This window comes from Mauremys reevesii, linkage group 3, assembly GCF_016161935.1.
Source record: "Mauremys reevesii isolate NIE-2019 linkage group 3, ASM1616193v1, whole genome shotgun sequence".
In the NCBI taxonomy this organism is placed as follows: domain Eukaryota; kingdom Metazoa; phylum Chordata; order Testudines; family Geoemydidae; genus Mauremys; species Mauremys reevesii.
Genome location: NC_052625.1, coordinates 83793217 through 83820431, shown reverse-complemented (window position 1 = coordinate 83820431; position 27215 = coordinate 83793217). Strand labels below are relative to the sequence as shown.

Below are 27215 nucleotides of genomic sequence, written 5' to 3'. Positions count from 1 at the left end.
TTTAAAAGCCCCCCAACCTCTCTCTCTGTATGACCCTTGGGAGCCTGAAAATAAAATCTGTTCACTAACTGGAAGCTTGTCTCCAGGTTTCTTATTTTATAGCGTACTGTAGAGTGTTGGGCTGCTTGCAGAGTCAATTTCTACATGAAACAGAAGTAATTTTACTCCTTTAGCTTTGCTTTTCATGCAAATTCCCTTTATGGTGCCCACTAGTTTAGAACGATTTTGTTCTATCTTTTGGCCAAAGAGGCCTTTAAGAACAAGGGATGATTTGCCTTTGTTGCACGGCTTTTGCCCTTGTATCCTAAAATTTAATTTCTCAGTAGTAAAAGTTCACAACTCCTGGCCTGTATTCCTGGAATAATGTCTAGAGAAAAGATGGTCTCTGTTTGAAGAATTCTTCAATTTCTTTACTACATCAAAAATCCAGTCTTGGCTTCCAGTATTGGAGAAATGATAAATTAGGCATATGATCTGATTTGTAGATGGTTAGTGGCTCTTCATGGGACTGTGTGACTACATTTGACTCTGTTGAGGATCTGCTATGCATGTCCTAATTCATGAGCTTTACTTAGCCTTTTCCAGTAAATGCCATTGGATTATGGGCTTAAACCCACTGTTGAGGCCTCTCCGCACCCCACCACTTGTTTTGTACCCTACAGTCTCTCCACTAAGCTTCTTGCCATGCCTCTTCCTCACCAAATTCTTGCCTCTTTGTAGAAATAATTTACCTCTTAATTTCTAGTTAGTGTCTGTCTATCTTCTTTCTAGTACTGGAATTAAAGTGGCACTGGAATCAGAGAAACCACCTATGTAAGATTCTGTCATTTAGATGATTTGATTCATGATAGTTGCTTATTCCAATGTGTCCTTTTTATCATCTCATGAAACTTCAAAGTAGAGGGTTTTTTAAAAATGTTTTATTAGTTGAACTAAGTAGGATGTAGAAATGAAATAGTTATGTCCCAATATATCGTATCCATCTATCTTTATTTCACAATATCCTGCTTTAATTTTTTAGGTTTTCTTACTAGTTGGTAAGGACTGTCCATTCCTTTTAAGAGATTTGCTTGCATCTCAGGAGCTTGCTGCAGTCTTTGGACAATCTGTGGTGAGTATATGGTATTTGAAGTCAGTTCTTACTGCATGTGAGGTGCATTGTCCTTTTGTAAGATGTCTAGGTTCCAAGCAAACTACAACTTAAGTTGAACGAGAGTTTGTAAATATTGTAGTATGTACACAGTTGCAATACCTTTCCAAATGTTACTTAATACAACAAGTAGTCGACTGGGGGAGGGAATAGCGCAAGAATGTTAGCTAAAATTTTAATCTTAAGTGGAAATATGTTTTTATGGTGATGATACAGTATATGTACAATACTCTTATATTCTGTATAGTCTCCAACCAAAAATCTGCATGTGTAAAAATTAACATCAGACATTACAGAAATTTTAAACATTTTAGGTCTATGGCTTCTAGAATGCAAAGTTACAAACTATAATAGTCCAATGCAAGCTAGAAGATGTCACATCAGAACAGCTTAGTTTTAAAAGAATTTGCCACTATGTTGTTGTGAAATGCCTTCTAAAGTTCCCAGAAGTAGTATTTTTCATAGTGATGCAGAGCAGTTGGCCAAAAAAAGGGGATGGTATTTTTCTGGTAGTGCTTACATCATGCTAGGCTTTTTATGTGAACAGGAGAGAAGTTACAGTTTCTGCTCAAAGAACTTATACTTCTAAAAATAGACAGTGGGAAAGACAGAAATGAGTTATTTGATACTGCTTCAGAAGTTTAGTGTGTTTGTGCCTTTATACAGTAGTTTAAACCAATATATAAAATACATTTCATAAGGATGATCTTTGGGTTTTGATAGTATGTGCAATCCAAGTTTCACAAATAAACAACCAGCAGAGTTTGAGATTTTTTTTTTTCCTCTTGTGGCTGTGAATCTGGAAAATCCAGCCTGACTAAAGAAGTTCCAACTCTTGGGCCAAGTTCTGCTGTTTCAGCTATATTAATGTATTGATGTATATGAAATTACTGGCGATTTATACTCTTTAGAAAATAGAGCAAAATTTGTTTGTTCATCCTGATCCAGCATAGTTTGTAACTTTTGTGATAGATTGGCTGCTCCTATTTTTTTTAACATAAAAAACTGAGTAATGTACAAACAAAACGGGGGGGAAAAACCCTTCTTTTAGAGTGTGCCATGCATCACAAGTGAATTATTTTTGTGGCTTGTGTTGTAATCCATGATCGATCAGCTTGATGGGGCTAAACTTAAGGACACTCCTTGACGATATTAATATCAGCTAAAATAGTCTCAAATTTTCTAGCAGTAGAAAGGCATACAAAAGTTGAAATATATATTACCTTATGTAGTAATTATCCTCTATCCCAATTAGATGAATGTGCTAAGAGTATTCATTGGGTCTCCATATGGTCTAAATCTCCGTAACATTTTGTGGCATGGATTTGCTTCCCCTCAAGAAATTCCTGCAAAGTAAGTTACCAGTGAAGTGTTTCCAAATGTCTCTTTTTTTGCCTGTCAGGCTGCAAGCTGTAGAGGAACATTCAGCATAACCAATCGCTCTCTCTTGAAATTAAAAACTGGGTATATTTTCCTCCACAGTCTTCTGGCTATTGGTTTTCTGAACACTTGTTTTTCATCAATCTACTTCCAACTGAGTATTTCAACCCTAAATGAAACTAGTGAACAGAATCTGTATTTGTGGTTGAATGGAGGCAGAGCAGAGCGCAGGCAGCATTTCACTATTTTATTTTTTAAAACTGTTGCTTTGTAATAACGCTGCCATGGCCAATGGTTTTCCCAGCTCTCAGTTGGCTAGTCAAGTTTCATTTTGTGTTTGGGCAAGTGGGGAATTCATTCAGGAGCTGTTTTTGCTTTGGTGTTAAACTTTGAGTTTAAAATATTTAATTGTGCCGATAGGGAAGTGAGTGAGTCAGTGCTGTTTTGGGAATCCTGATGCCTTGTGTGTTAGAGCAGCGGTGGGAATAAGCAAGTGCAAAAGGTAGGGGAATGGGGTAGATCGAATAGCTAACTGACACAGCTAGAAAGTAGGTGAAAGAAGACATAAGGAATTTAAAAAAAAACCCAATCAGATGTTAGGTGTCGCACTCAGGTGACGGGGAGAGAGGGGAGATTGGATCTGTTGTTTTAAAAAGGCAATGATCTCAAGATCTTGTGCATGGAGATTTCTTCAGAATGTCCCTGTGCCACAAACATCAGTTTTTCTGGAATATATGTACAATCTCTCTCTTCTAACATATTGTGATGTTGTGGTATTTCCCCTAGATATTGCTCTATGCTGCTTATTTTAACTGCAGGATTGGGCCAGTTGCTAAAGATATACCTATTGCAAACTGAAACCATTTTAGTACATCGACCTTATATAGCCTTCACTAACTTAAAGGAGTTGGACATTTTTCCAGGCAAGTATCTAATTGTTAACAATAAACATTTTAAGATTGGCTCCTGAATTCTTTGTAAATCCAAAACTACCGTTGGAAACAATGGCTGTTCCACAGTTCTAGGTTGAGCCCTTAATTAAGACATCTGTGTGTACTGCTGTTAAATGAAGACAGTAAAGTGCAGAAATATTTTAATACACTTAATAGAGTGTAAATAAATGTGTAAATAAATATAAATTGGGCATTTAAGCCCATGAAGTTTAAGCTTTTTTATAAGGGTTGTAGTACATGCTCTAATCTGTCGATAATGAAAGTACAAACTGTGTAATAAAGAATCTCCTACTTTACCTCTGCAAAGTTTTTAACTTTCTGCAGAGTCAATGTTTCATTCACCCACGTAGGCTTGTGAAGGGCTTCATTCTGCACCCAACTGGAGATTCAGTCCTAAGGGAGGGCAAGGTATATTGCCAATCCTGGAGCTTCTGCCAGAGACGAGCATCTTTTATTTATTTATTTTGCTGGGATTCTCTAGAAACCCGGCTAGTAGAGGCTGTCTGAGGGGAAGCTCTTGGATTCCCTAGCTATGTCCCACCTTGGGCAACACCTCCCACTCTGTGGGTGGTACCAGTATGCTCCAAGGCCTTCAGCTTAATGGGGGTTATGGACACTTTTATGCTACATTGACCCACTTCCAGATGGACTCTCATTCTGCTGGTGGAATCAAGACGAGGCCTCTGAAGGCAAAATCCAGCCCAACATTCAGCCCTCCTGTATTATGAAATTCTAAGCTGCTTCTGAATTTGTCCTTTGCCATATCATTGTGCTTCAGAATCTAAGCTTTCTTTTAGAAAGGAAATTATTTCTAGTCCTTATGGTTACAGAGAAAAGCTTCATAATGTGAACCTAAGTAAAGGTAATGCAGTGATGTCTGTGTGTCCAGGTTGCCTGACACAATGGCTTTGAGAAGCATTTATCGTGATGAGTTGTCAACTCCTGAAACCTAAAAATGACAATCTGAGGAACACAGAAAAATGAAAATGTAGGGACAGCACAAAATTTAATTAATATTAAACTATCACCGGGGGTTACTATACTGACTCTTAATGAAATTAAATGAATAATAAAACCTACACTTTATAAATTTATCTGAAGGTGATGCAGAACTTCCACCATAGTGCCACAGAACTCAGGTCTATCTTGCTGTGGAGTGCTAGTCTTGCCAATAGGCAGCAACCAGTTTTTAAACATGCGTTATTTTAGTCTGTCTTGTACAACAGCTCACCGGTAATGCATCTTATTATCAGTCTTCTCAATTTTTGAGCGTAAATGTTTTTAACTGTACAGCTTTATTAGTTGACGTTAAAAGGCTTAACCAAATAACTGAATAGCTGTTAGATCTCTCTACAGATTAAGCAGAAATAATTTGTATTTTTGAATGAAGCGCTTTGAATAATTCCTCTTTAGTAAGTCTAACTCTCTACATTTCAGTATATATTGTTAATTTAAACAAATGTTTTTGCTGATTTGTAGGTATTAATCATGAAGCACTTTCCTTAACTGAGGAACTAGCAAAGATATCCAGTTTTGTATTAAAGCCAATGTTACCATTTTGGGTTGCTGCACTAACAGCTTTCAGGCAACACAGGTAACAAAACTGCACTATTACATTTTCCTTCATTTTTTTTCCCTTGTTTCAAAATGATTTTTTACTGTAGACATCCACTATTTGTGGAATAATCTGTTAGCTTGCAAAGCTTTATGAACCAGAAGCATTAATGGCATCTAGACGTGTTAGACTGGCCTCATGCAAGTGTACAATTCATGGACCTGGCATTCAGTTTTGCTTGTATTTGCATTAAACTCTGTTTTCATTAGAATGCAGCATAAAGTCAAAATTAAATATTACCGGTACACTTTTTTATGTGAAACCCTTGTATGAGAGAATAGCCGACCTCTTCAATAGACAAGTGACCGCTAGAATTCTAAACTAGACTTTGAAGTCCGCGTAAGAGTTTATATGACAGTTACAGAAAATTGAGACCAAAAAACAAAGCATTATAATAAATTAATTGAAAAAAAAATTGAAATCTGTAAACTTTGCACATTTGCGGATCTGTGTAATCATATGCAATGATAGGTCTGTCTTCCCTTCCCATTACATGCTACACCAACCTGTCACATCGTGTCTTTATTTAGGTTATATGCTATTTTCTGGGCAGGGTTTGTCATTTATTGTATGTTTGTACAGCACCCAGCACAATTGACCCTGATCTTGTACCACTGTAATACAGATTTTAATAAGTGCTTATGGACAGTTATAGCTCCACAAAGATCAGTGTGTGTTTAAAGAAAAAAACTAAAATCTTACATGCATTCCACTAATTTTGCAGGTATGCTGACTGTGTTATACTGTTACTCCCTCAGCTGGAAACTGGACTTAGGTTACTCTTCACCACAGTTAATAAGTGTCCAAATAGACTGCTAACTGCTGAGGTAGGTTTTTTTTGTGACCGTGGTAACTTTATAATAACTAATTACAAGCTTCAAGCATGTCCTAAAATAGTTTAATATTATACTTAAACAAGTAGCTTTTAAATGGACAATATAGTTTGATCTTTTTATAGACCTCTGATATGCCTTTTAGAGTGTCACATGACAGCTCTCATTTGTTTACAGAGGTTTGAAAAGTACAACAGTATAGCATTGTCACTTGAATGTAAGAACTTAAGAGTGGAAAACTGCTTATGCTGTTTTTACCTCTTTTCTTACCTCTTTTCTTACCTTAAAGGGATGATTCCGATTTATAGCAACTCTGGTTTGTCATGGTGATTAGATTAAAATTCAAAATGTAAATGCAGTTGGTGTCACCACTTTTTGTTTCTGAAAATGGAATTATTACTGTGATTTTTTTTTCTATTGTAGTCATCTTCTTTTTATACTACTTTTGATGAGGTAAGTTATCTGTAAAATCTTTTGGAATATTTGAACGTGTTATTTCTTTACAGTAAAGTGTTTGTAGAATTCAAGCACAGAGAAAGATGAAATGATTAAATATACTAAAATAAATTTAAAGATACTAATGCCTATCATCATACAAATGGACCTGGCTGAAGTCTTTTGAAAATCAAAAAGTTCATGGAATTATCTTTAAGTTGAGAAAAGATTTCACAGACCTGAGGTGGCAGAGACAGAAAAATAAGACTCACTACAACATCTATAAACTCCTGGCAGCTCCTCAGTGTACACTTCTTTGTATTTTCCTCCTAGTCCTTTATCTTCTTGGTATCCCAATTCTGAATTTCCCTCATCATATCAATATTTATTTTCCATTGAAGTGCTCCAAAGTGTACACAGTATTCTGAAGCAGTGATGTACAAAGAAGGGATATTATCTCACCAGTCCTTGGGGCTTGATACAAACAATAAATTATAATCTTTAATGAGAGATCATGACTAACATGAAATGTTTGGTATTGATCTACATTGTGACTCCATTATTGTTTTTATCTATATATACACTCACTTTTTAGTACTAATGGTCAGTAAAGCCTTTCCCACCATGTTGGACACACATGATGATTTTTCCCCAGTTGTGGTAGAACACTTTTTTTTAATTTTTTTATTAAACTGTTGAAACTCTCTCTTGCCTATATTGAATGAGATTTGTTATATTTTAGGAAGGTATAGGAGGTTAATATTCAGTATTCTACTTCAAGGAAGAAAAGTCATGGAGCCACTAATTTGGTAGTGACCATACTAAAATACAGCACTTACACTGTACTTTTTTGATCCAAGATCAGCAAGTTTGTTTGGAATCAAGAGTTTCTATGAACTAGAATTCTTTCAGTCCTCTTTTTAACCCCATAAACATTGATCTATTTCCAAAGCACAGTGGTTTTGCAGTACATAAAATCAGGAAAGTAGCTTGGTCCCAAAAGCTGCCACAGAATGGAATACAGAATCCAAAGCTGGAGAGTGCAGTATTTTGTATGTCCCTGTTACTTATTTGATGAGTGGGTAATAACTTAATTTCTTGTAAACAGCTTTATTTTCTGTCACTAATAAAAACAAAATATGCTCTTTTATCTGCATAGGATCACCTGTTTGAAATAAATGCAAATGTACACCGAAGCAAACAGCCTATAGTAATCCATTTCTTTCCTATTTGACTCTCCAAAAGCCAAAATATTTTGTTATCCCAGATTGTCCATCACTGCTAATAAAACAGGGGTTGGAGATTTGGTGCTAGTTTAATGTTATGGATGCTTATTACTATAGTCAGTATTTTTCATTTAGCTTTATAACTTTGGGTTTGTTCAACATTAAATTGTCTTCAATTTCAAATGCTTTTTTTTCTAGATGCTAACAAAACAGCTGAATGACAAAGAGATCAATCAGCTTCCTCTAATTCTTGGAGAACCTTCAATGGTAAGTGTATTAAGTGCTTTTTATTTAGCAATACATTTATAATTGATAGTGCTAAGAGTGTAATAGATTCTTTAGACATAAGAAGATCACATCCCCAGGAGCTTACAGTCCAATGCCCCTGATCCTGCTTCAGTATGAATAAGGCAAAATAATACTTGGCATATAAATATAAGATTAACTAAAACAGCACAGAATTTTGAAGTGGAAAAGGAAACCTAACTTGAGAACATCTGTTTTTTTAGGGAGTTGGCTTTATTACCTGGCATCAAGAAACTCACTGCCAGCAGGAATTAACTTTTTTTTTTTTATAGAAAGGTGGCTATTTATTATGAACATCTTGACTTTATTCCATTTAATCATACCAGCCAGACTACTTCATTGTTTCTGACCCTCAATTCCACTCTATCTGCCAGAGCTATAAAGCATAGACTCAGGAGTCTTTGCTTAAATTTAGTCATTTTCAGTTATTTTTGTTGATTGTGGGTTGGTGGTATGGTTTCTTTTCTTTTTTTCCTTTACCTCTCCTCAGACCTTTCCCAAAATGAGAATTGCCTTTTTTTTAAAGAAGTGGGGTTTAAGAGGTGTTCCTCTTGCCCCTCTAAATGCTCCATTTCATATGGGCCTAAGTGCCTTTTGTGCCCCAAGAATTGCATGCTTATTAGGGTTTCTGTAGAATTGTGCTATTTACTAAGGTTTTGTCCACACATGACTCCACAGGAATTCCTTTGGGATTTCTTGAACCATCAAGAGGGTCCACGTGTAAGAGATCATTTAAGCCATGGAGAGATCAACTTAAATGAGTTTCCAAGAGAAATAGCCAATCAGATACTTGCATTTTCAGTTACACTTTTATGCAGATTTTCAGAAGTGGAGGAGCTCACAGCTCTTAAGGTAGGAGCTGGTATTGTGCAAGTGGAACAATGTATAATCATTTGGATGCCAAATATGATTTTAAAACCATTTATGGGCTACACCTTTTTAAATTGTTTTTAACTCTCAGCACCTTTTTGAGGGTGCCACACTAAGCTTTAAATATTTTCCTAGCATTGTTCTGTAATACTGAAATGAAACAGAGATAAACTGTCCCCAATATTGCCCTTCCTGAATTGAACCTGGTTTGTTCTTTTCACCCCTCCTTGTTAATATTTTGTTTCTTCCCTTTTACTTGCACTGCTTAATTTTTTACCTAAACTGTATATATTTAATTTAAGACTATCGTTTTGTCCTCTCCACCTTGCCGTTTATCTCCCTGGTAGCTCAACTCTGAATTACCTCCAGTGTACCAGTATCTTCCATTGAAGTACTTAAAAGTGCCCACACTAAAGCGTGGCTGAATCAGTTATGGAGATAAAATCTGACCAAATACAACTATGAATGTGAACTTGGTACAATAATGGAAATGTGGTTTTGGCCATGTACTGTATTGAGTCATGTCCAGTTGTGTTATCTACCAACACATGTATTTCAGTGTTAATGGTCAATAAGCACGTTCCTCCCAATTTCCTATTGATATTTAGGATTACTTTCCCTAATTTCAATATATTAATGTAAGCTCTACTGAGCCAAACCTCCGTTTATTAGGTATAGCTCATTTTACTAGGGCGTCAAGGTACAACATGTCCTATTCCAGTGGAGATTGGAGCTTTTTTTTACACAAAATTGTATTGATTAAAAAAAAATTATTGAATACCTAATATACTAATTAGTGTCTTGATCCTTCACTTTGACACATTTAATTGAACATATATAACTAGTCCCTTTTTGAAGTCAATGAGACTGTCTCATGTCTAAAGTTAAGCGTGTGCATAAGTCTTTACAGGATCAGGATCTGTTTATTTTTTCTTTTCTAATTAGTATATATTTTATCATTTATTTTTGTAAACTAGGAACACACCGCCATTAAACCACTGATCAGCTGTGCAAGTTGCTACCGTTCTCGGTTTCATCCAATTGCCCGACTTAAGAAACAGGTATGTAGATATGACAGGGAGGGTAAACATTCCATACATCTTTAAAAAATTGTTTAACTGTTGTCTTTTTGCTTTGATAGTCCTGAATAACTGTTAGGCTTTTGAGGGAAGTTAAACTTTATCTACCCATGCAGTTTTTCTTTTCTTGATTGAGGCTCGAGTTAGATATTGGGGAAAAGCTTTCTAACCATAAGGATAATTAAGTACTGGAATAGGCTTCCCAAGAGAGGTTATTGTAGAATCCCTGTCACTGAAAACTTTTAAGAACAGGTTAGACAAATACCTGCCAGGGATGATCTAGGTGTCCTTGGCCCTGCCTCGGTGCTGGGGACTGGACTATGTGACCTCCTGAGGTCCCTTCCAGCTCTACATTTCTATGACTTCTACAGCTACCTTTGCCTAGGGAGACTTTTTTTTTTTTTTTTTTTTTTTTTTCCAGTTGGTCACAAAGCTTTTGGAAACCATAGAAGTCCTGGATTAGACTAAAACTAGTAGGAGATGTTGCTATATATTAGAGGTGTCAAATGATTAACAAAATTAATCGTGATTCATCACAAGATTTAAAAAAAAAAGTCATGATTAATCGTAGTTTTAATTGGTCTGAAGCAGCTTGGCCAGGGGAGCTCCATGCGGGGAAGGAGGAGCGAGCAGCAGTGGACCAAGTCAGTGGGAGGAGGGGCACCCCTGCCACAGAAGCACGGAGTGGTGCCCCACTGAGCACAGTGCCCTGAGAGTAATCTGCAGATCGCATTATGAGAACCACTGAACTGCTTGATAGTCTCTCTCTCTCTTTATTGAGTTGGGTCTGTATTAGACAGTTCCTTCATACAAACTTTTTAAGTTAGTGAGGATATGAAGTACATTACAGTAATAGTACTGATTAATTCTTTCATATTAAACAATGGGGAAAGTAAGAAATGGCTGCAATTTAAGTTTATATTGTGGCATGAACTTTTCATTTATTTTAGGACTTTCCACCCTTATGTCTTGAACATACATGCCTTAATTGTAACTACTGAACGAATGACTTACAAGATACAAAGATTTTTAAAAATTAAAATAGTAAAATGTGTTGCTGTTGCAATGTCTCTCATATGGGCTATATCTTATATTGAAGTTTGGCTTTATTAAGGTGTATTTTGACTTCCTAGGTGCTGGAGTGTATGAAGAGCATTAGTTCATGGCCTGAGCTTCCTATAGTGCCTGAAGAGCAAATTCAAGAAATTCCAGGGTATGCCTGACCCATTTAAAAAAAATCATTCCTTGAAACCATACTTATAAGGCCCTGTATTCTCCATAGCAAGTGGGACATCAATTCTGCAGCAGGACTTCCTGTCTATTACAGCAATCTGGTACAGCAGCCTGGAATTCTGTGGCAACTTCATTTAAACTAAAAATGGAGATTTCTATTGAATTTATTTCTGTTTTGAAATAACGGAGTTTGAGACGATTGTGGAATGCTTGAGTAGGTGTCTCAAACAGTTGCAAGGCCGTGTAAGAGTGGAGAACAAGACTTTGATGTCATTGGCATAGTGAGAGCTGAAATTATGCAAATGATCATATTGCTAGGACTATAATGCAAGTAGAGAATGCAACAGAAGCCTGAAGGATGCCAACAGATTGGTGGCTGCTTCTTCCCTAAGATATTGATGGAGCTGCTAGCAAAGTAGACAGGGAACCCAGAGGACTGAAGAGGAGTAGGGATGAAGGAGAGGCAATTAGCTGTGAAGACCAAAAAAAATTTTTTTAAATCACTTCTCATGGTAGAAGCTTGGATACCACAGTGATGGGAGACCTTATAAAAACAGACAGATTAGGAAGAATAGGAATGAGAAATTCTCCTGAACTTGACATGGAGGTAGCCATTATTGATTTTTATGAGGCAGTTTTGGAGATATGGAAGGGACAGAAGGCAGGGAACCTGAGGAGATGGAAGCTAGGAAGTCTGACTGTACATAATGGAAGTATTTAGCATGCTGCAGGATTCTGGAAAAGAAAGTAAGGAGATGGGATGATGATGCATAGGGCGGCTGAAGAGACTGAAAGGACGTTGCTTTCGAGATGGAGAACCCAAGAATTTGCTTGTAAAATGGAAGGAAAGGAGCCAAAGGATTACAGGGTAGTAGTGGGCATGTAGAAAATAGCTTTTGCTTCAATTGACTGTGTTAAGATGTAAACTGTACACACGTCTTTATTTTTGTGAAAGATTCTGAAAGTAATTTTTCTCTTTGTTTTTAAGGTTGGAAAGAAGTGCAGAAAGTAGTCCTTGTATTTCTTTGACTACAGAAATCCTCTCTCAGTTGCAACACCATTTGCCCCAGAATTGCTACATTTTAGATGATCTAATGAATAATCTTCTAAGTGAGAAGTAAGTTTAATGTTCCCTCACCCTTGAGTCCACGCCTTAATACAATTTACTTCTGGAAATAAAAGGAATGTGGGGCAGTAATGAGAGCTCACTGGACAAGTGTTCCTTCCCTTATCTATAGAGCAGCATTGTTGAAGGAACCATCGCATGTATACCTCTACCCCAATATAACATGAATTCGGATATAACGCAGTAAAGCAGTGCTCGGGGCGGGGGGGACTGCGCACTCTTGCGGATCAAAGTACGTTCGTTATAACGCAGTTTCACCTATAACACGGTAAGATTTTTTGGCTCCCGAGGACAGCGTTATATCGGGGGAGAGGTGTATTTGTATGGTACTGTAGTTTCCTCAGTCTAAAAGTCTTTAGGATTCAACAGAGAACTGTCCCCAGAATGAAGGGGAGAGGTTCAGAAAGCTGTTGTAATCTTTTTGCTTTGCCACTAGTGCAACTTGAAGAAACAACCATGCTTGTATTTCAGAAGTGGGGAAGGAAAATAGTTACAGATGCACAAGAAATTTATTACAATAACTTGACTAAATTACCTTCAATCTGCTTTATGGTACTGTATAACACTCTGCACTAGAAATTTTAGTCTTAGCACTGTGGTTGGTGTTACAGGTGTGCATGACACTAAAGTGTTCATCTACCTCTACATACTTCTCTACTAGCCAAACTTACATTTCTTGAGTGTTTGAAGTAGAAGCTGAGATTTGCTATATATTTTTGTTTCTGAGATTTTGGGAGGTCTAAATATAGCTCACATTACTTCAGTTTCAATTTTGAAACTTATTTCATTTCACATTTTTAAAAAGCCCCGCTTAAGGGTTTGCTTAGAATCTTTCTTTACCGCCCTGGGCTGGATTTGAAGCAGTGACCTACAGTCATTTCCTCGTGATGGCTCTTCAGTGAGCTCGTTAATATGAACTGATGGACTTAACCTGGTTTGTACAGGATAAGTGTCTAAATCAGTACAATCGTCAATGCCACTGATGTGAAGTGCATCTTTGCTGGCAGTCTCAAAGAATCCATTGATTTAAATAATATATTTAAAAACAAAGCAGCTTTCTCTTCTCATTTGCATCAGGCTCATTGCCTATGGGCAGGATAGCATGTTGAAGATGGCTCTTCTGTTGCCTTTAGTTTACATAATTTATAGTTAGAAGACTTTTGTTTTCCACTGCTGTTAATGTCACTTTTCACAAGCAGTAAAATCCCTTTTAAAGCATTAAAGTAGGAGGCTTCTTAATACTGTTTAAGATTTTTTACAGTTACGACCATTATGTCTGGCATGGCAAAATATCTTGCTTGTTAGGATTTTGTTGTTTTTGTTTTTTGTTTTTTTGAAACTACAATTTATATTCTGTGAAATGTTAAGACTAGTTCTTGGCATACTGCTACTATTTAGCTCATGGTGTTTTGTTTTGTTTTTGTATTGTGAACTGAACTATAATTAGTGAGAGGTTTAAAACAGACACTTCCTGTTTCATTCGTATATATTTTGTTTGTTTTTGGCCAGTTTTGTATATTGTGGTATTATTTCTTTACTGCTCTGGCCTGGAATGAGAAACATTTCAAACTTCTAGTGATATGATATTACTTACAGTAATGAGAGAGAATACAAATCACTCATGCTAAAGATTCTTGTTTTGGTGAGTCACGAGGAGACTGAGTAAATCTGTTTCCAAAACATCTGGATTAGAATTTTTTTAGCTCAGGCTACACTGGAATGGATGTGAAATCTTTCAGTTTTTAAACCCTGCTAACGAAAACTGAAACAGAAATATTTTCTGTTTTACAGGCTGCTGGTTCAACTCTGTAGTACGCACATTTGTACCCTGTACTGCCCACGTTCTGTACTGGAAATATTGGTTGTGTTCCGTAAGATAAGCACACAGTGCCATCAAGTGTCAGATCAAGTTATTGCTAGCACTGAAATGAGATACAAAAAGTGGATAAACAAGATACTGCGTTCGCGACAGAGGCATAACTATCTACGAATGTTAAACAGGTTAGTTAATGTTTTTTTCCTTTTTTTGGAGGTGAAGGGGTAATTTAAGAGTGGACTTATCAGAGTAACTGAACACTTCTTTCCTTTACTCTGCATGTGTACTCTTCCATATTCTGTTTCTAAAATGTTAAAGCTAACTAGGTTTGTGTGTCATTGGTCTACTTAGAGTTAAGAATCTTCCCTAATTTCCATTATATGCTAGTATATTAATGCATGTAAAACTCAAACAGGAGAATAATTTATTTGGGTATCTTTAACATTTTTCTCTATTCTGGCCTGGAATTATTAGGGTCCAAATAAAAAGGTAATTTAAATGTTTGGTTTTTTTAGTTTGTTCTCTTGGATGAACCTAAACACTAAAAAAGGAAAGGAGGAAAAAAAGTGAAACTTCCAGTCTGTTAAAACTGAATTACAGCAGTTATCCCCATCTTATCACTGCTTCTCTCCTCATTTTATCGAGTAGGATGCTGGCCCAGATCAGGGGTAATGGCTAGGATTCCATTCACGTAACACCTAACCAGCAGTGTTGCTTGGGGTCTATAATTAAGCTTTAAAAATATGAGTGAGGTCAGGGAAATGAAAATTCTAAAAAGTTAAAAATAATTTTAATTTTATCTGGGATTACAAATGCCTGAGTCATATATATGCTTATTTAATGGTGTCACTAAAAATGTGTATTAATGTAAATTATTATGTACTCTCAACCATAACCAGTACTTAAATTTTGCCAGGGCTAAGCCCCGGTCCCTGTAGGCTTGGCAGTTCATAGCCCTGGGCACCTCTGGGCTTGCCGCATCAGTTATGAATGTAAAAAACTTGCTTGAGCCCTGGCACCTCTTTCATTATAAATTCAGCACTGACCATAACCCTATCTTGACACTTTTTTTTTTCCTCTGGAAACTTAAATATATGGCGCTTTTCTTGCTTGTAAATTGTTCATAGCTATAAAAACAACAAGGAGTCTGGTGGCACCTTAAAGACTAACAGATTTATTTGGGCATAAACTTTCGTGGGCAAAAAACCTCACTTCTTCAGATGCATGGAGTGAAAGTTACAGATGCAGGCATTGGGGAATACCTCACAAGCGGAGAACCAGTGTTGACAGGGCCAATTCGATCAGGGTGGATGTCGTCCACTCCCAATAATAGATGAGGAGGTGTCAATTCCAGGAGAGGCAAAGCTGCTTTTGTAATGAGCCAGCCACTCCCAGGCCCTATTCAAGCCCAAATTAATGGTGTTAAATTTACAAATGAATTTTAGTTCTGCTGTTTCTCTTTGAAGTCTGTTTCTGAAGGTTCCCCCCCCCCCCAAGAATAGTTACTTTTAAATCTGTTATAGAATGTCCAGGGAGATTGAAGTGTTCACCTATTGGCTTTTGTATGTTACCATTCCTGATGTCCATTTATTCTTTTACATAGGGACTGTCCGGTTTGGCCAATGTACATGGCAGAGAGGCATTGCTGGCACATGATGGCATATATAATATTAGTAGATGTGTAGGTGAATGAGCCCTTGATGGTGTGGCTGATGTGGTTGGGTCCTCTGATGGTGTTGCTAGAGTAGATATGAGGACAGAGTAGGCAATCAAGTTTGCTATGAGTATTGGTTCCTGGGTTGGTGTTTCTGTGGTGCGGTGTGTAGCTGCTGGTGAGTATTTGCTTCAGGTTGGGGGGTTATCTGTAAGCGAGGACTGGCCTGCCTCCCAAGGTCTGTGAGAGTGAGGGATCGTTTTCCAGGATAGGTTGTAGATCGTTGTTAATGCGCTGGAGAGGTTTTAGCTGGGGGCTGTACATGATGGCCAGTGGTGTTCTGTTTTCCTTGTTGGGCCTGTCCTGTAGTAGGTGATTTCTGGGTACCTGTCTCGCTCTGTCAATCTGTTTCCTCACTTCCCCAGGTGGGTATTGTAGTTTTAAGAATGCTTGATAAAGATCTTGTAGGTGTTTGTCTCTGTCTGAGGGATTGGAGCAAATTCAGTTGTATCTTAGAGCTTGGTTGTAGACAATGGATCATGTGTTGTGTCCTGGATGGAAGCTGGAGGCATGTAGGTAAGTATAGCAGTCAGTAGGTTTCCGGTATAGGGTGGTGTTTATGTGACCATCGCTTATTTGCACTGTAGTGTCCAGGAAGTGGATCTCTTGTGTGGACTGGTCCAGGCTGAGGTTGATGGTGGGGTGGAAATTGTTGAAATCTAGGTGGAATTCTTCAAGGGCCTCCTTTCCGTGGGTCCATATGATGAAGATGTCATCAATGTAGCACAAGTAGAGGAGGGGCACTAGGGGACAAGAGCTGAGGAAGCATTGTTCTAAGTCAGCCATAAAAATGTTGGCATACTGTGGGGCCATGCGGGTACCCATAGCAGTGCCACTGACTTGAAGGTATAAGTTGTCCCCAAATCTGAAATAGTTGTGGGTGAGGACAAAGTCTCAAAGCTCAGCCACTAGGCGTGCTGTGGCCTCATCAGGGATACTGTTCCTGACGGCTTGTAGTCCATCCTCATGTGGAATATTGGTGTAAAGCGCTTCTACGTCCATAGTGGCCAGGATGGTGTGTTCAGGAAGATCACCAATGCGTTGTAGTTTCCTCAGGAAGTCCGTGGCATCTCGAAGATAGCTGGGAGTGGTGGTAGTGTAGGGTCTGAGGAGAGAGTCCAGATAGCCAGATAATCCTGCTGTAAGATTGCTGATGCCTGCGATGATGAGGCATCCAGGGTTTCCAGGTTTATGGTTCTTGTGTAGTGAATAGAATACCCCTGGTTGGGCGTCTGGGGGTGTGTCCATGTAGATTTGTTCCTGTGCTGTAGCCGGGAGTTTCATAGCTATGATCTTTGCCCCATTTTTCACTAATGAATCTTTCAGAATTCTTTCTTTCACTCCCCATACCCATTTTAGGGTGGAACAGGAAATCTGAAGAACAGTTTTGTATTAAAAAAAAACCTCTATTACAATTTTCTGCTTATTTCTAGTATTAAATTTCTGTCTCCTGTGTTACGGCTGATTTTAATGTTGATTATTTTGGAACTAATCAACATCCATACTGTTTGTGAGAAGAATCCTTGTGATTATCAGCAGTATATAAAGTGAGTGTATATAGTATTTGCTTAATTAAAATAAATGAATAATATAGACTCTCTTCACCCTCCTTTGAACACCTTTGGTTTACATTATGTATCCTTATTGAAATTGCGGTTTAACAGCATGTGGTACATCAGGTAGTCAGTCTGTTTCCCCTGTCATTGTAGTAACAATTTGGGGGACTGGTGAGGGGCTCGCTAACTGAAATATCTTTTGTTTACAACATGTGGTTCAGCTAGCCACAGTTTCAATTTTTAGTAGACTTCCCATTGGCCCAAATAGGAGGATAGTCTCACATTCAAGGCCAGAATTAATAATACATAATAAACTATTTTGATTTTTAGCATGTAATCAACTTCATTATTTCCACTCTACACTTAATTGGAGATCACAGGCATTGTAAAGTGTTTGGTTGCCAAAGAAAGGAAATTGTAGGAGAGAACTCCTCTATATACTGTTATATTTCTATAGTCCCATAATATTGCATTTTTTGTGCACCACTATGAACTGCAATTCTGAAAATTATTGCTTGTCCCTATCTTTTTCTCTCCACCCACCCTTGCCATTGGTAAAGGACAAGTGATGTAGCAATGATCATGTGAAAGTTGGGAGACTTGGAAATCAGGAAAAAGTAGCAGCCCCAAGTTGGGCATCATCAAGGTCTGGTGTGTCTTCCTTTCAGAAAGTCTTTTTAAGAATGACTTTTTCATATTTTTTTTTATTTCTTGTAGGTTTCTAAAGTCAATCTTGCAGTATACTGAGAACTTGGTGACATACACAAGCCCGGAGAAAAACAAATGGGATGAATCCATGGAGCTTACGCACAAAGCTTTGATAAAAATTAGGACTTTCAGCGAGAGAAAGCTAACATTAATGCAGCTAGCGACACAAGTGAAGCTGTCTTGAAAACAATTGGTTTCTGTTACATCTCAAAATTATTTTTTTTTAATGCCTCAAAACTTAATGTGGCCAAAATTCTTAGAATATTTCTACTCCTTTCTTTGAGTGCAGCTTCCATCAAAATGCCTTTGGAAGCAGAATTTGGCACGTAGTGACAGTGTTGCTGATTGGAGTTGGATAATTGCACTTCCTGAAAATGTCAAGTGCACAATGGACCTCAAAATGATTTGAAATGTATCTATTATTTAAGTATACTATGTGTACTTTAAACTTATTTTTTTAATTTTTTTTATAGTGTACCTGAAAATGACCAGGAAAACAACTGAAATAAATGTATTGGGAAAAATATTGAACTGAAAAAAAGCTATCAGTGTGGTGAAGCTAATATTTGGTCCTTTCCATGGCCACATGCGACCCATTATCTCTCATATGCGCTTATACAAATCCCCCGCTCCCCACAACAACAACAAAAACCAACAAAACCACATTACAACATTTTGAGTTAACAGCATTTCCTGAAATCCTTGTTTGCTGATATTAGCACAGAAATGGGCAAACCTTGGTGTGTGATTTTTTTTTTAAGAAAGTTTTTGTGTCTAGAATTTGCAACTGTTTACATGCAAAAATACTAACATTTTTGTGTTCTCAGCAATAAATATTGAGTATTTTTTACACTCACTGTCATGGTACCTTTTTTGGTTAGTTTAATTTTTCATTTTATCTGCTAATAGCGATCTTTAATTATTCATAGTTTGGGTAGAAATTTGGTTTTGTACATTGAAAAATCAGAAAACAGAAATGTTCATCTTGATCCTAAAGGTGATATTATGTCCTTATGTTGCGTACCTCATTTTTATCTTTGTTTTTAAAAAATTATGAAAATAAATCTCTCTTCTGCCCCCCCCCCAAAAAAAGAAAAAGGGGCCTGCATGAATTCAATAAACAAGCCATCTACCGTTTTAACATCAATCCATGTTTTTTTTCCTAAAGGATGTAAAACAGATAAATGCCTCTTGGTCAGGTCACCATTTTTTAGTATTTTTATATTAGTGCTGTAAGAGGCTTATTACAATAAAAGATTGACTTGTTTAGTCTGAAGATCACTCCAGAGATGTCCTTTTCTTTTGTATTCTAAAACCATTTGCTAGGTTGTATAGAAGTATGAAGATCTCCATTGGCTGTCTGGTAACTTTTGTCACTAGTGTGTGTCATTATTCTGTGCATCCAGAAAGTAATGTTTCTTTCACAATTCAATCAAAGGGGGGGATCTGGCTAACACCATTAAAGATCTGAATTGCATTTTTTTAGGAGTTATTGATCCTTCATTGAAAATCCCAGTTGGAGAACTAGTGGATCAATTATCATTTTAGTTCCTGTGCATTTTATATATTGTTTGTCCAGGGAAGAGACACAAGCTTTGTCAGTCCTGCTACATACAAGTATACCTCTTCCTCAACAGTACCTATAGCAGTATATTTCTCAGGTGGTATTTATAATTTTGCATTTAAACATTCACTCTTCATTATCACATAGTCAAAAGGACATAGAAATTAGGAATGTTCCAAAGAAGGAAACGAAAATTAGTGGCATGGGTGTAAAAAGACAGGTCTAGAATTGCAGCGAATAGTGTAGGTTAGAATTGTGATCACTGATCTAACTGGCCACTAGGGTCAGGCAGTGGGAAACTTCACATTACACTGGTTCAAGCCACTAGGCTTAGTCCCTTCATTTCATTGTTAAATATAAAAAGTAGTTATTACTCGCATAACAAAGATTTTAGAGACTCTCTGATCATTGTTGGCGTACTATCTACAATGATGCACACAGGTTGTACCTACACATTGCACATCTTGTCTGAGAAAACTTTGGCCATTGGGTGCAGGCATACCACTTTGCAGTACTGAATGTGGCAAACTACAGCCCTCCTCCTTCATTCTTCCAACCTCTGGAGCATCTAGTAGGACCTTCACTAGACAGACATTCTTGGATCTCATTTGGAAAATGCAACTAGTTCTGAGTCAGCCATTCACTTATTCCTTACTCCGTTGGGTCTCATGGCTGCATGTGTGGCTCATGGTTTCTGCAAGGCTAAGAATGAGAATGGTAGAGTAAATAGAAAGTGTTTTATTTTTCTTAGTCTAGTTTCCTGAAAGCACAGGTGCCTGTCCTTTGAGCCAAATGGGCTTTGAAGAACATGCTAATTAGCTCTTTGCCATGACTACCTACACTTCGCCCATCTTCTAGCCACACTTCTTTGGAATTTGTGTGCTGGGCTTTGAGGTAAGAGAAGGAACTTCAGCTCTGACCATTTAGTAAGGTGAAGAAACAACAGCAGGCCTTCAGAAGGTGTATGCGTATATTAACACACTGGATTTTTTTTTTTCTGACTCTGACTTTGTAACTAAATAACTTCTGGGGCTAGACTTTCAAAACACTACAGCTTCCCTGTATACCACTAACAGTGCCATATTTTCAAAGTTGCTCAGAACACTGTAGCTCACAAAGTATGTTCTCAAGCTTAAATGTGAAAAGATTTGTTTTAGTCAGGAGTAAAAAGCTGTGCTGTGAGTTTGAAAATTGGGTAGAATTAGATATGCATAATATCTACTATCCTCTTCATACAGCTCTGTATTTTGCTACAAAGTTGGGTAATTTTTCAAATTCCTGGGATTGCACAAAATGCATCAGAGTGATTATTCATAGACCAGTGTTCTAATCCCCTGGTCTTTAGAGCTATGAAATTCCCTTGACCTTACATTCATGCTGGTGTTGAACAAATGTGAGAGGCAGAGCTTGACTTAAGAAAATGTGCTTTTTACCAAGCACCTTTACAGATAATTTCATAGGCTTAACATAAGTGCTGTTCCTCATGCAGTCCTTCCATAACTCCTATTTAATAAGTACACCTCTACCCCGATATAACACTGTCCTTGGGAGCCAAAAAATCTTACTGTGTTATAGGTGAAACCGCGTTATATCGAACTTGCTTTGATCCTCTAGAGTGCGCAGCTCTGCCCCCCCGGAGTGCTGCTTTACTGCCTTATATCTGAATTCGTATTATATCAGGTCACGTTATATTGGGGTAGAGGTGTATCACTGAAGAAAAATGAATAGCCATCAATGCTAGGCACTGTACAAACATGGAATTACAGACAGTCCCTGCCCTGAGGAGCTTGACTCCAAATACCAAAGAAAGTGTAACAAATGGGTACAAGATGGGGATTTTCAAAAGCACCTAAGAAAATCAGTCCCTTACCTGCTTTTGAAAATCCCATCCTAAAAATGGAAGAGAAACCTATGAGAGCATCCCAGACCACTGCCTTCAAGATAGGGCAAGATACTCTCCCTCTCCCTACCCCCAGTTGGGGAGGTTTCAGATAATAAAATATATTAAAACTGAACAAGTCTCAATATAAATGTGGCTGCCAGTCACAAAACTGTTTAGTTTTTGCATGGGAATAGAAGTTTAACACTTTGAGGATCAAATACTGAAAAAAGTGATAGAAAGCATTCAGTTTGAGTCAAGTGTTCATACCCTTCGGTCATATAAATGTTATATATATTCTAGTAACACGAAAGGTTCCCAATCAGGATCACATTGTGCTAGGCACAGTACAAACATATAACAAAAAGCCAGTCCCTACAATACTTGCTGTTCATTATTCACTATTTGTTATTAACTTGTTATCCTCCAATCTTGTGAGAGAGGATGAGGGGCAGAAATTATATCATATGACCAAATAGTCCCAAATAAGGATAAGTGACTGACAAAGCTTAAAAACTTAGATCGTAAATTCTTTTGGATTGGGACTGCTATTTTGTTATGCAAAGATATATTTCTCCAGTAATTTATTAGCAACATGTAATTCTACCAGCTCTACCTTCAATATTTATTGTCTGACTGAATTTTAAAGGAATCTGCTGTTCACTACAGCAAACAGTTGGAGGCAGCATTTGTTAACTGAAATAATATTGCATCCTAAGATCTCTTTCTCAGCTGCTCCCCGTGACTGGTAGTAAAGAAACTCCATTATCTCTAAACCTCATTAGCAGTAATATCTACTAGATAGCAATGTCGTGTTGTGATCATCACTTGTGCTAAAATTTTGGGTTTTTTCTATCTTCGTTTCAAAAGATTTCTAAATAACCTTAAGACTTGTCTAAAAAGGCGCATCACAAATAGTGTTTTAGTAATTTGATAGTTGCATCAGGCTCACAACTACGCATTCAAGATTTATGAAATTTGCCAAAAGTTAAGATCTTCAGAGAAAAACAAATACATTTCCAAGAGTAGGCTCTATTGGCTCAATTATTAGCTTTGCAATTCAAGCTAATTTGGGATGTGATAAAAAAACTACACTGTATGTTGGTGACATTGTAAAAGTAAATGACTCCAGTTTATTCTTCATTAGTCAGAATTATATCATGAGCAAAACTAATCCTTTATTCTCAAAAGCTAAATAAATCTGTGTTCAAGAAAACATTAGGTTTTGTTTTTTTAAAGAATCTGTTTGGTATGAAATTGTGTTCTTGCATCTCAGCTTTGTTGCTACTAGTAATGATTTTTCAACCTGTTAGTAAGAACTGAAATGTGCTATCCTATATGCCACCCTGTTAAGAAGTATTCATTGTGTGGCCTTTGAAGCCCATGACGGGTAGCACTGAGGTTGCAGTTAAAAAGTAGGTAGCATGGATTGCAGCTGCACAAAGCAATTTCTTTACACTGTGATACAAACCCCTTTCAGAACTATTGGGACCTTCTCTTCCTACCAGGAAATATTCTTGTCTTAACTTGGTTTAGTGCACCTAGTCTGTATATGGTATTTGTCCATTTTTTATAAACCATAGAACAGATGCTGGCACTGATCCTTGGTTGGGGTAAGATATCCTAGCTCCCATTGGCTGCAATGGAGCAATTACAATTTACACTAGCTGAGCATCTGACTCATTCTATTTAGATTTCCCTTAGAGTGAATTGGTCCTCATGTGTACTGCCTTTTCAAGTTTACATAATTCACTCAGTGCTTTAGAAAGAGGTATTTTAGATAACTCAAGCAAATAGAACAACATAACTAACACAGTGGTTTACTTGGCATATTTGTTGCTATGCAATGCTTTTACAGTTACATACAAAACATCTAATTCTTCCATTTAAAATTATTTTTTCCACTCTAAACATGCAGGGTCCATGCTTGGGAGGAGTGCCACAGCAAGTTGGGACATCTCTTTTTGAAACCCCAAGAGTAAATGAAGTTCTGTTATCAAATGGAATTAGTTTTGGCATACAGGCTTCTAATCACAGATGGATTAGGATGAAAATACCTCCAATTTGTCAGGCCTGGAGGCTTCTGAAAAGCTTCCCCACCTCCATGACTTCAATCGATGGGACTATACCTGGTAGTAAGTGTTGGCAGGATGACTATCCCTGGTAGTAAGAGTTGGCACGATGAGACTCCATGTGTTTATTCTGGAGGAAAGAAGCTAAGGGAGTGTACACAAGTGCAACAAATGTGTTGCCTATCATGGGGTGTCCATGGCTTCTGGTATTCTTCACTGAATACCTCTTCTGTTCCACTCCCATGTATATGCATCTCACAGTTTTACTACAACAAAGCATGGGAGAACCAGCCAACACCAGTTTTTCCCATGTTTTCTTTTCTATGTAAGGGATTAGTCTTCAGTCACACATTTTCAAGTGCCAGAGAGAGGCTGAACATTAACTCTTTTCCCATGCACTGATCCTGCCCACAACCCTGCAAAATTGAAGTGCAGGAATGGTTATTCATTAACTTTTCTTTGTAGCTACAGGAAGTAAATGTACTGTGTAAACATGTGTTATACAGAACAGACAACTGTTATGATCCGGCACTAAGGAAAGAAGCACAAGTCTTTGGAGCTGCAGTGCCACTCTAGAAACTCGAAGATGCAGTCGGGCTAGTTATATAAAATTAAACATACTAAGAACTGGTTTAGAAAAATTAGTGGTGGTATTTTTTTTAAATGCAGTTTGCTTTTATGTAATCATATGATCACTGAATATAAACATTTTCTAAGCCTGACTGTATCTGTAACAAATGCCAGATAATTAATAAAATATAACCTATAGTCAGCATTAAGGAATCTGGAAGTTAGGAGCCTAAGTATCTCTGTGGATTTAGGCCTAAGTGTCCTTATAGTCGTCCCATTAAAGACCAAAGGGACTTATGCTCCTACATCAGTCAGGCACTTCTGAGAATACTGTCCAAAGTGTACTCTAAAGTAGAATGCAACAGAAACACCTACAGTATGTTGTAGAAGAAATATGCCCTTTTTAGAACATCCAGAACAGTTCAAGAGGTTTCCTGTTCTCTTACTATGACAACTTTGATGCTGTTTAAAGTTTTCCCAAAACTAGGGTTAATGGCTGCTCCTCCCTATCTCTGCATCAGAAGATGAATCTCTATGCTAGAAGGAAGGTTGGCACCCCTTTGTATGAACAGCTCCTCCCATCACAGTTGTTGCCTACATGGTGAGACAGAGAGGATACTCTTTCTGCTGAAAATATGAAGGTATTTTCGAGGCGGTCAGGCAAAATGTTTTGACTGTTGCAATGGCCTATATGTAAGAGATTGGCCTTTTCTGCCACCAGCTCTTTCCTGGGCTGCAAGCCAGTATGTTTGCCAAGATGTCTCTAAATCAGAGCACAGGAGAGAATTGCCATGTTATGGGACTTGGGGACCTGGACTGGTATAACTGCTCTCACTAGCATAGTCCTTTAATGTGAGTTTCAACACCAAGGGTATGTCTACACTACAAGAGTAGTTCGATTTAACTTAGGTCGAATTTGTGGATTCGACCTTATGAATTCGAATTTGTGTATCCACACTAAGGACACTAATTCGACTTTGTGAGTCCACACTAATGGGGCAAGCGTCGACATTGGAAGCGGTGCATTCTGGGCAGCTATCCCACAGTTCCCACAGTCCCCGCTTCCCATTGGAATGCTGGGTAGAGCCCCCAATGCCTGCTGGGGGAAAAATATGTCGAGGGTGGTTTTGGGTAACTGTCGTCATTCAACCGTCACTCCCGCCCTCTCTCCCTGAAAGCGCCGGCGGGAAATCTGTTACCGCACTTTTCTGGTCAGTGACAGTGCGGATGCCACAGCACTGCGACAATGGAGCCCGCTGCGATCATCGCTGCACTTATGGCCGTTGTCAACTCCTCGCACCTTATCGTCCACCTCTTCCACAGTCAGCTGCTGAGAAATTGGGCGAGGAGGCTCCGGCAGCGCGGTGAGGACATGAAGTGTGAGAGTGGCACAGACCTCTCACAAAGCATGGGATCCCGCGCCACGGGCAATGGTGGCAATGGGTCACGTTCATGCTATGGGACGGCGATTCTGGACCCGGGAAACAAGCATGGACTGGTGGGACCGCATAGCGTTGCAGGTCTGGGATGAATCACAGTGGCTGCGAAACTTCAGGATGCGTAAGGGCACTTTCCTTGAACTGTGTGACTTGCTGGCCCCTGCCCTGAAGCGCCAGGACACCCGGATGCGAGCAGCCCTGAGTATGCAGAAGCGAGTGGCCATAGCCCTCTGGAAATTTGCAACGCCAGACAGCTGCCGGTCAGTAGCGAACCACTTTGGCGTGGGCAAATCTACCGTGGGGGTTGCTGTGATGCAAGTAGCCCACGCAATCGTTGACCTACTGATCTCAAAGGTAGTGACCCTGGGAAACGTCCAGGTCGTCATAGATGGCTTCGCCGCGATGGGATTCCCAAACTGCGGTGGGGCTATAGATGGCACTCACATCTCTATCCTGGGACCGGCCCACCAGGCCAGCCAGTATATTAACTGAAAGGGCTACTTTTCAATGGTGCTGCAAGCACTGGTGGACCATAGGGGCCGTTTTACCAACATCTACGTCGGGTGGCCGGGCAAGGTTCATGACGCGCGTGTTTTCAGGAACTCTGGTCTGTTTAGACGCCTGCAGGAAGGTAGTTTCTTCCCGGACCACAAAATAACTGTTGGGGATGTGGAGATGCCTACAGTGATCCTCGGGGACCCAGCCTACCCACTAATGCCCTGGCTCATGAAGCCCTATACAGGCGCCTTGGACAGTGACAAGGAGCTCTTCAACTACCGGCCGAGCAAGTGCAGAATGGTGGTGGAGTGTGCTTTCGGACGTCTCAAGGGGAGATGGAGGAGCTTACTGACTTGCTCGGATCTCAGCGAAACCAATATCCCCATTGTTATTGCAGCTTGCTGTGTGCTCCACAATCTCTGTGAGAGCAAGGGGAAGACCTTTATGGCGGGATGGGAGGTTGAGGCAAATCGCCTGGCTGCTGATTACGCTCAGCCAGACACCCGTGCCATTAGAAGAGCCCAGCGGGAAGCGCTGTGCATCTGGGAGGCTTTGAAAGCTAGGTTCCTCAGAGAGCAGGGTAACCTATGACTGTCCAGTCTCTTTACAGAGAAGCTGAACCTGCTCCTGTTTCAGTTACTATTCACTTTTTTCAGTGGTTACATACCCCGTTCACCAGGTTTCCCCCCTTCCAACAGACGTTTAAAAATAAAGTTATTGGAACATTTTTAATTAACAAAGTTTTCTTTACTAACGAATTCGCGTTAAAGGGTTCAAACAGGGACGCAGACTGTGGTGGGTATGGTGTGCAGTGATGTACAGACCGCTTCTACACTCGAGGACTGGCAGGCTCCTGCTCCTACAGCGGTCTCTGGGGGGAGGACGGTTACAGGAGGGTGTGCAGGAAGGGGTGGGTTTGCAGGAAGGGTTGAGGGGTGTGTGGGAAGGGTGAGTAGGTGTAGGGGGATGATGGCTCTGGCTGGGGCTCAGGGCATCGGAGAGGTTCATGGCTAGGGTGGAAGGGCATGGTAAGGGCAGCCTGCCTTGCCATTTGTGGATGCCAGGCGCTCGGACCCTGGGGCAGCATACACCTCCCAGACTGACCTGGGGCAGCAGACACCTCCCAGAGTGACCCGGGTGCCTAGTGACTGCACTCTGTGTGTGACCTGCTGTTGATCCTGCCCCCATGTCTG

General features: G+C 39.0%; 1 protein-coding gene across 6 annotated transcripts in view; it reads left to right on the top strand.

The window, feature by feature from the left end:
• ERMARD (ER membrane associated RNA degradation) overlaps window positions 1-19090 on the top strand; it is a 28368-nt gene extending 9278 nt beyond the window's left edge. For 4 of the 6 annotated variants that reach the window (XM_039531226.1, XM_039531230.1, XM_039531232.1 and 1 more), the window contains 14 exons: window positions 1022-1111; window positions 2406-2503; window positions 3317-3453; window positions 4963-5077; window positions 5823-5925; window positions 6355-6384; window positions 7791-7859; window positions 8577-8750; window positions 9746-9829; window positions 10981-11060; window positions 12069-12197; window positions 13998-14207; window positions 17170-17283; window positions 18010-19090. In XM_039531226.1, the coding sequence (XP_039387160.1) occupies window positions 1022-1111; window positions 2406-2503; window positions 3317-3453; window positions 4963-5077; window positions 5823-5925; window positions 6355-6384; window positions 7791-7859; window positions 8577-8750; window positions 9746-9829; window positions 10981-11060; window positions 12069-12197; window positions 13998-14207; window positions 17170-17283; window positions 18010-18184 (1608 nt within the window). In that variant the 3' untranslated portion in view covers window positions 18185-19090. The remainder of the gene's footprint in view (window positions 1-1021; window positions 1112-2405; window positions 2504-3316; window positions 3454-4962; window positions 5078-5822; window positions 5926-6354; window positions 6385-7790; window positions 7860-8576; window positions 8751-9745; window positions 9830-10980; window positions 11061-12068; window positions 12198-13997; window positions 14208-17169; window positions 17284-18009) is intronic. The other 2 variants (XM_039531229.1, XM_039531233.1) reach the window with 2 other exon arrangements.
• The last annotated feature ends 8125 nt before the right edge of the window (window positions 19091-27215 follow it).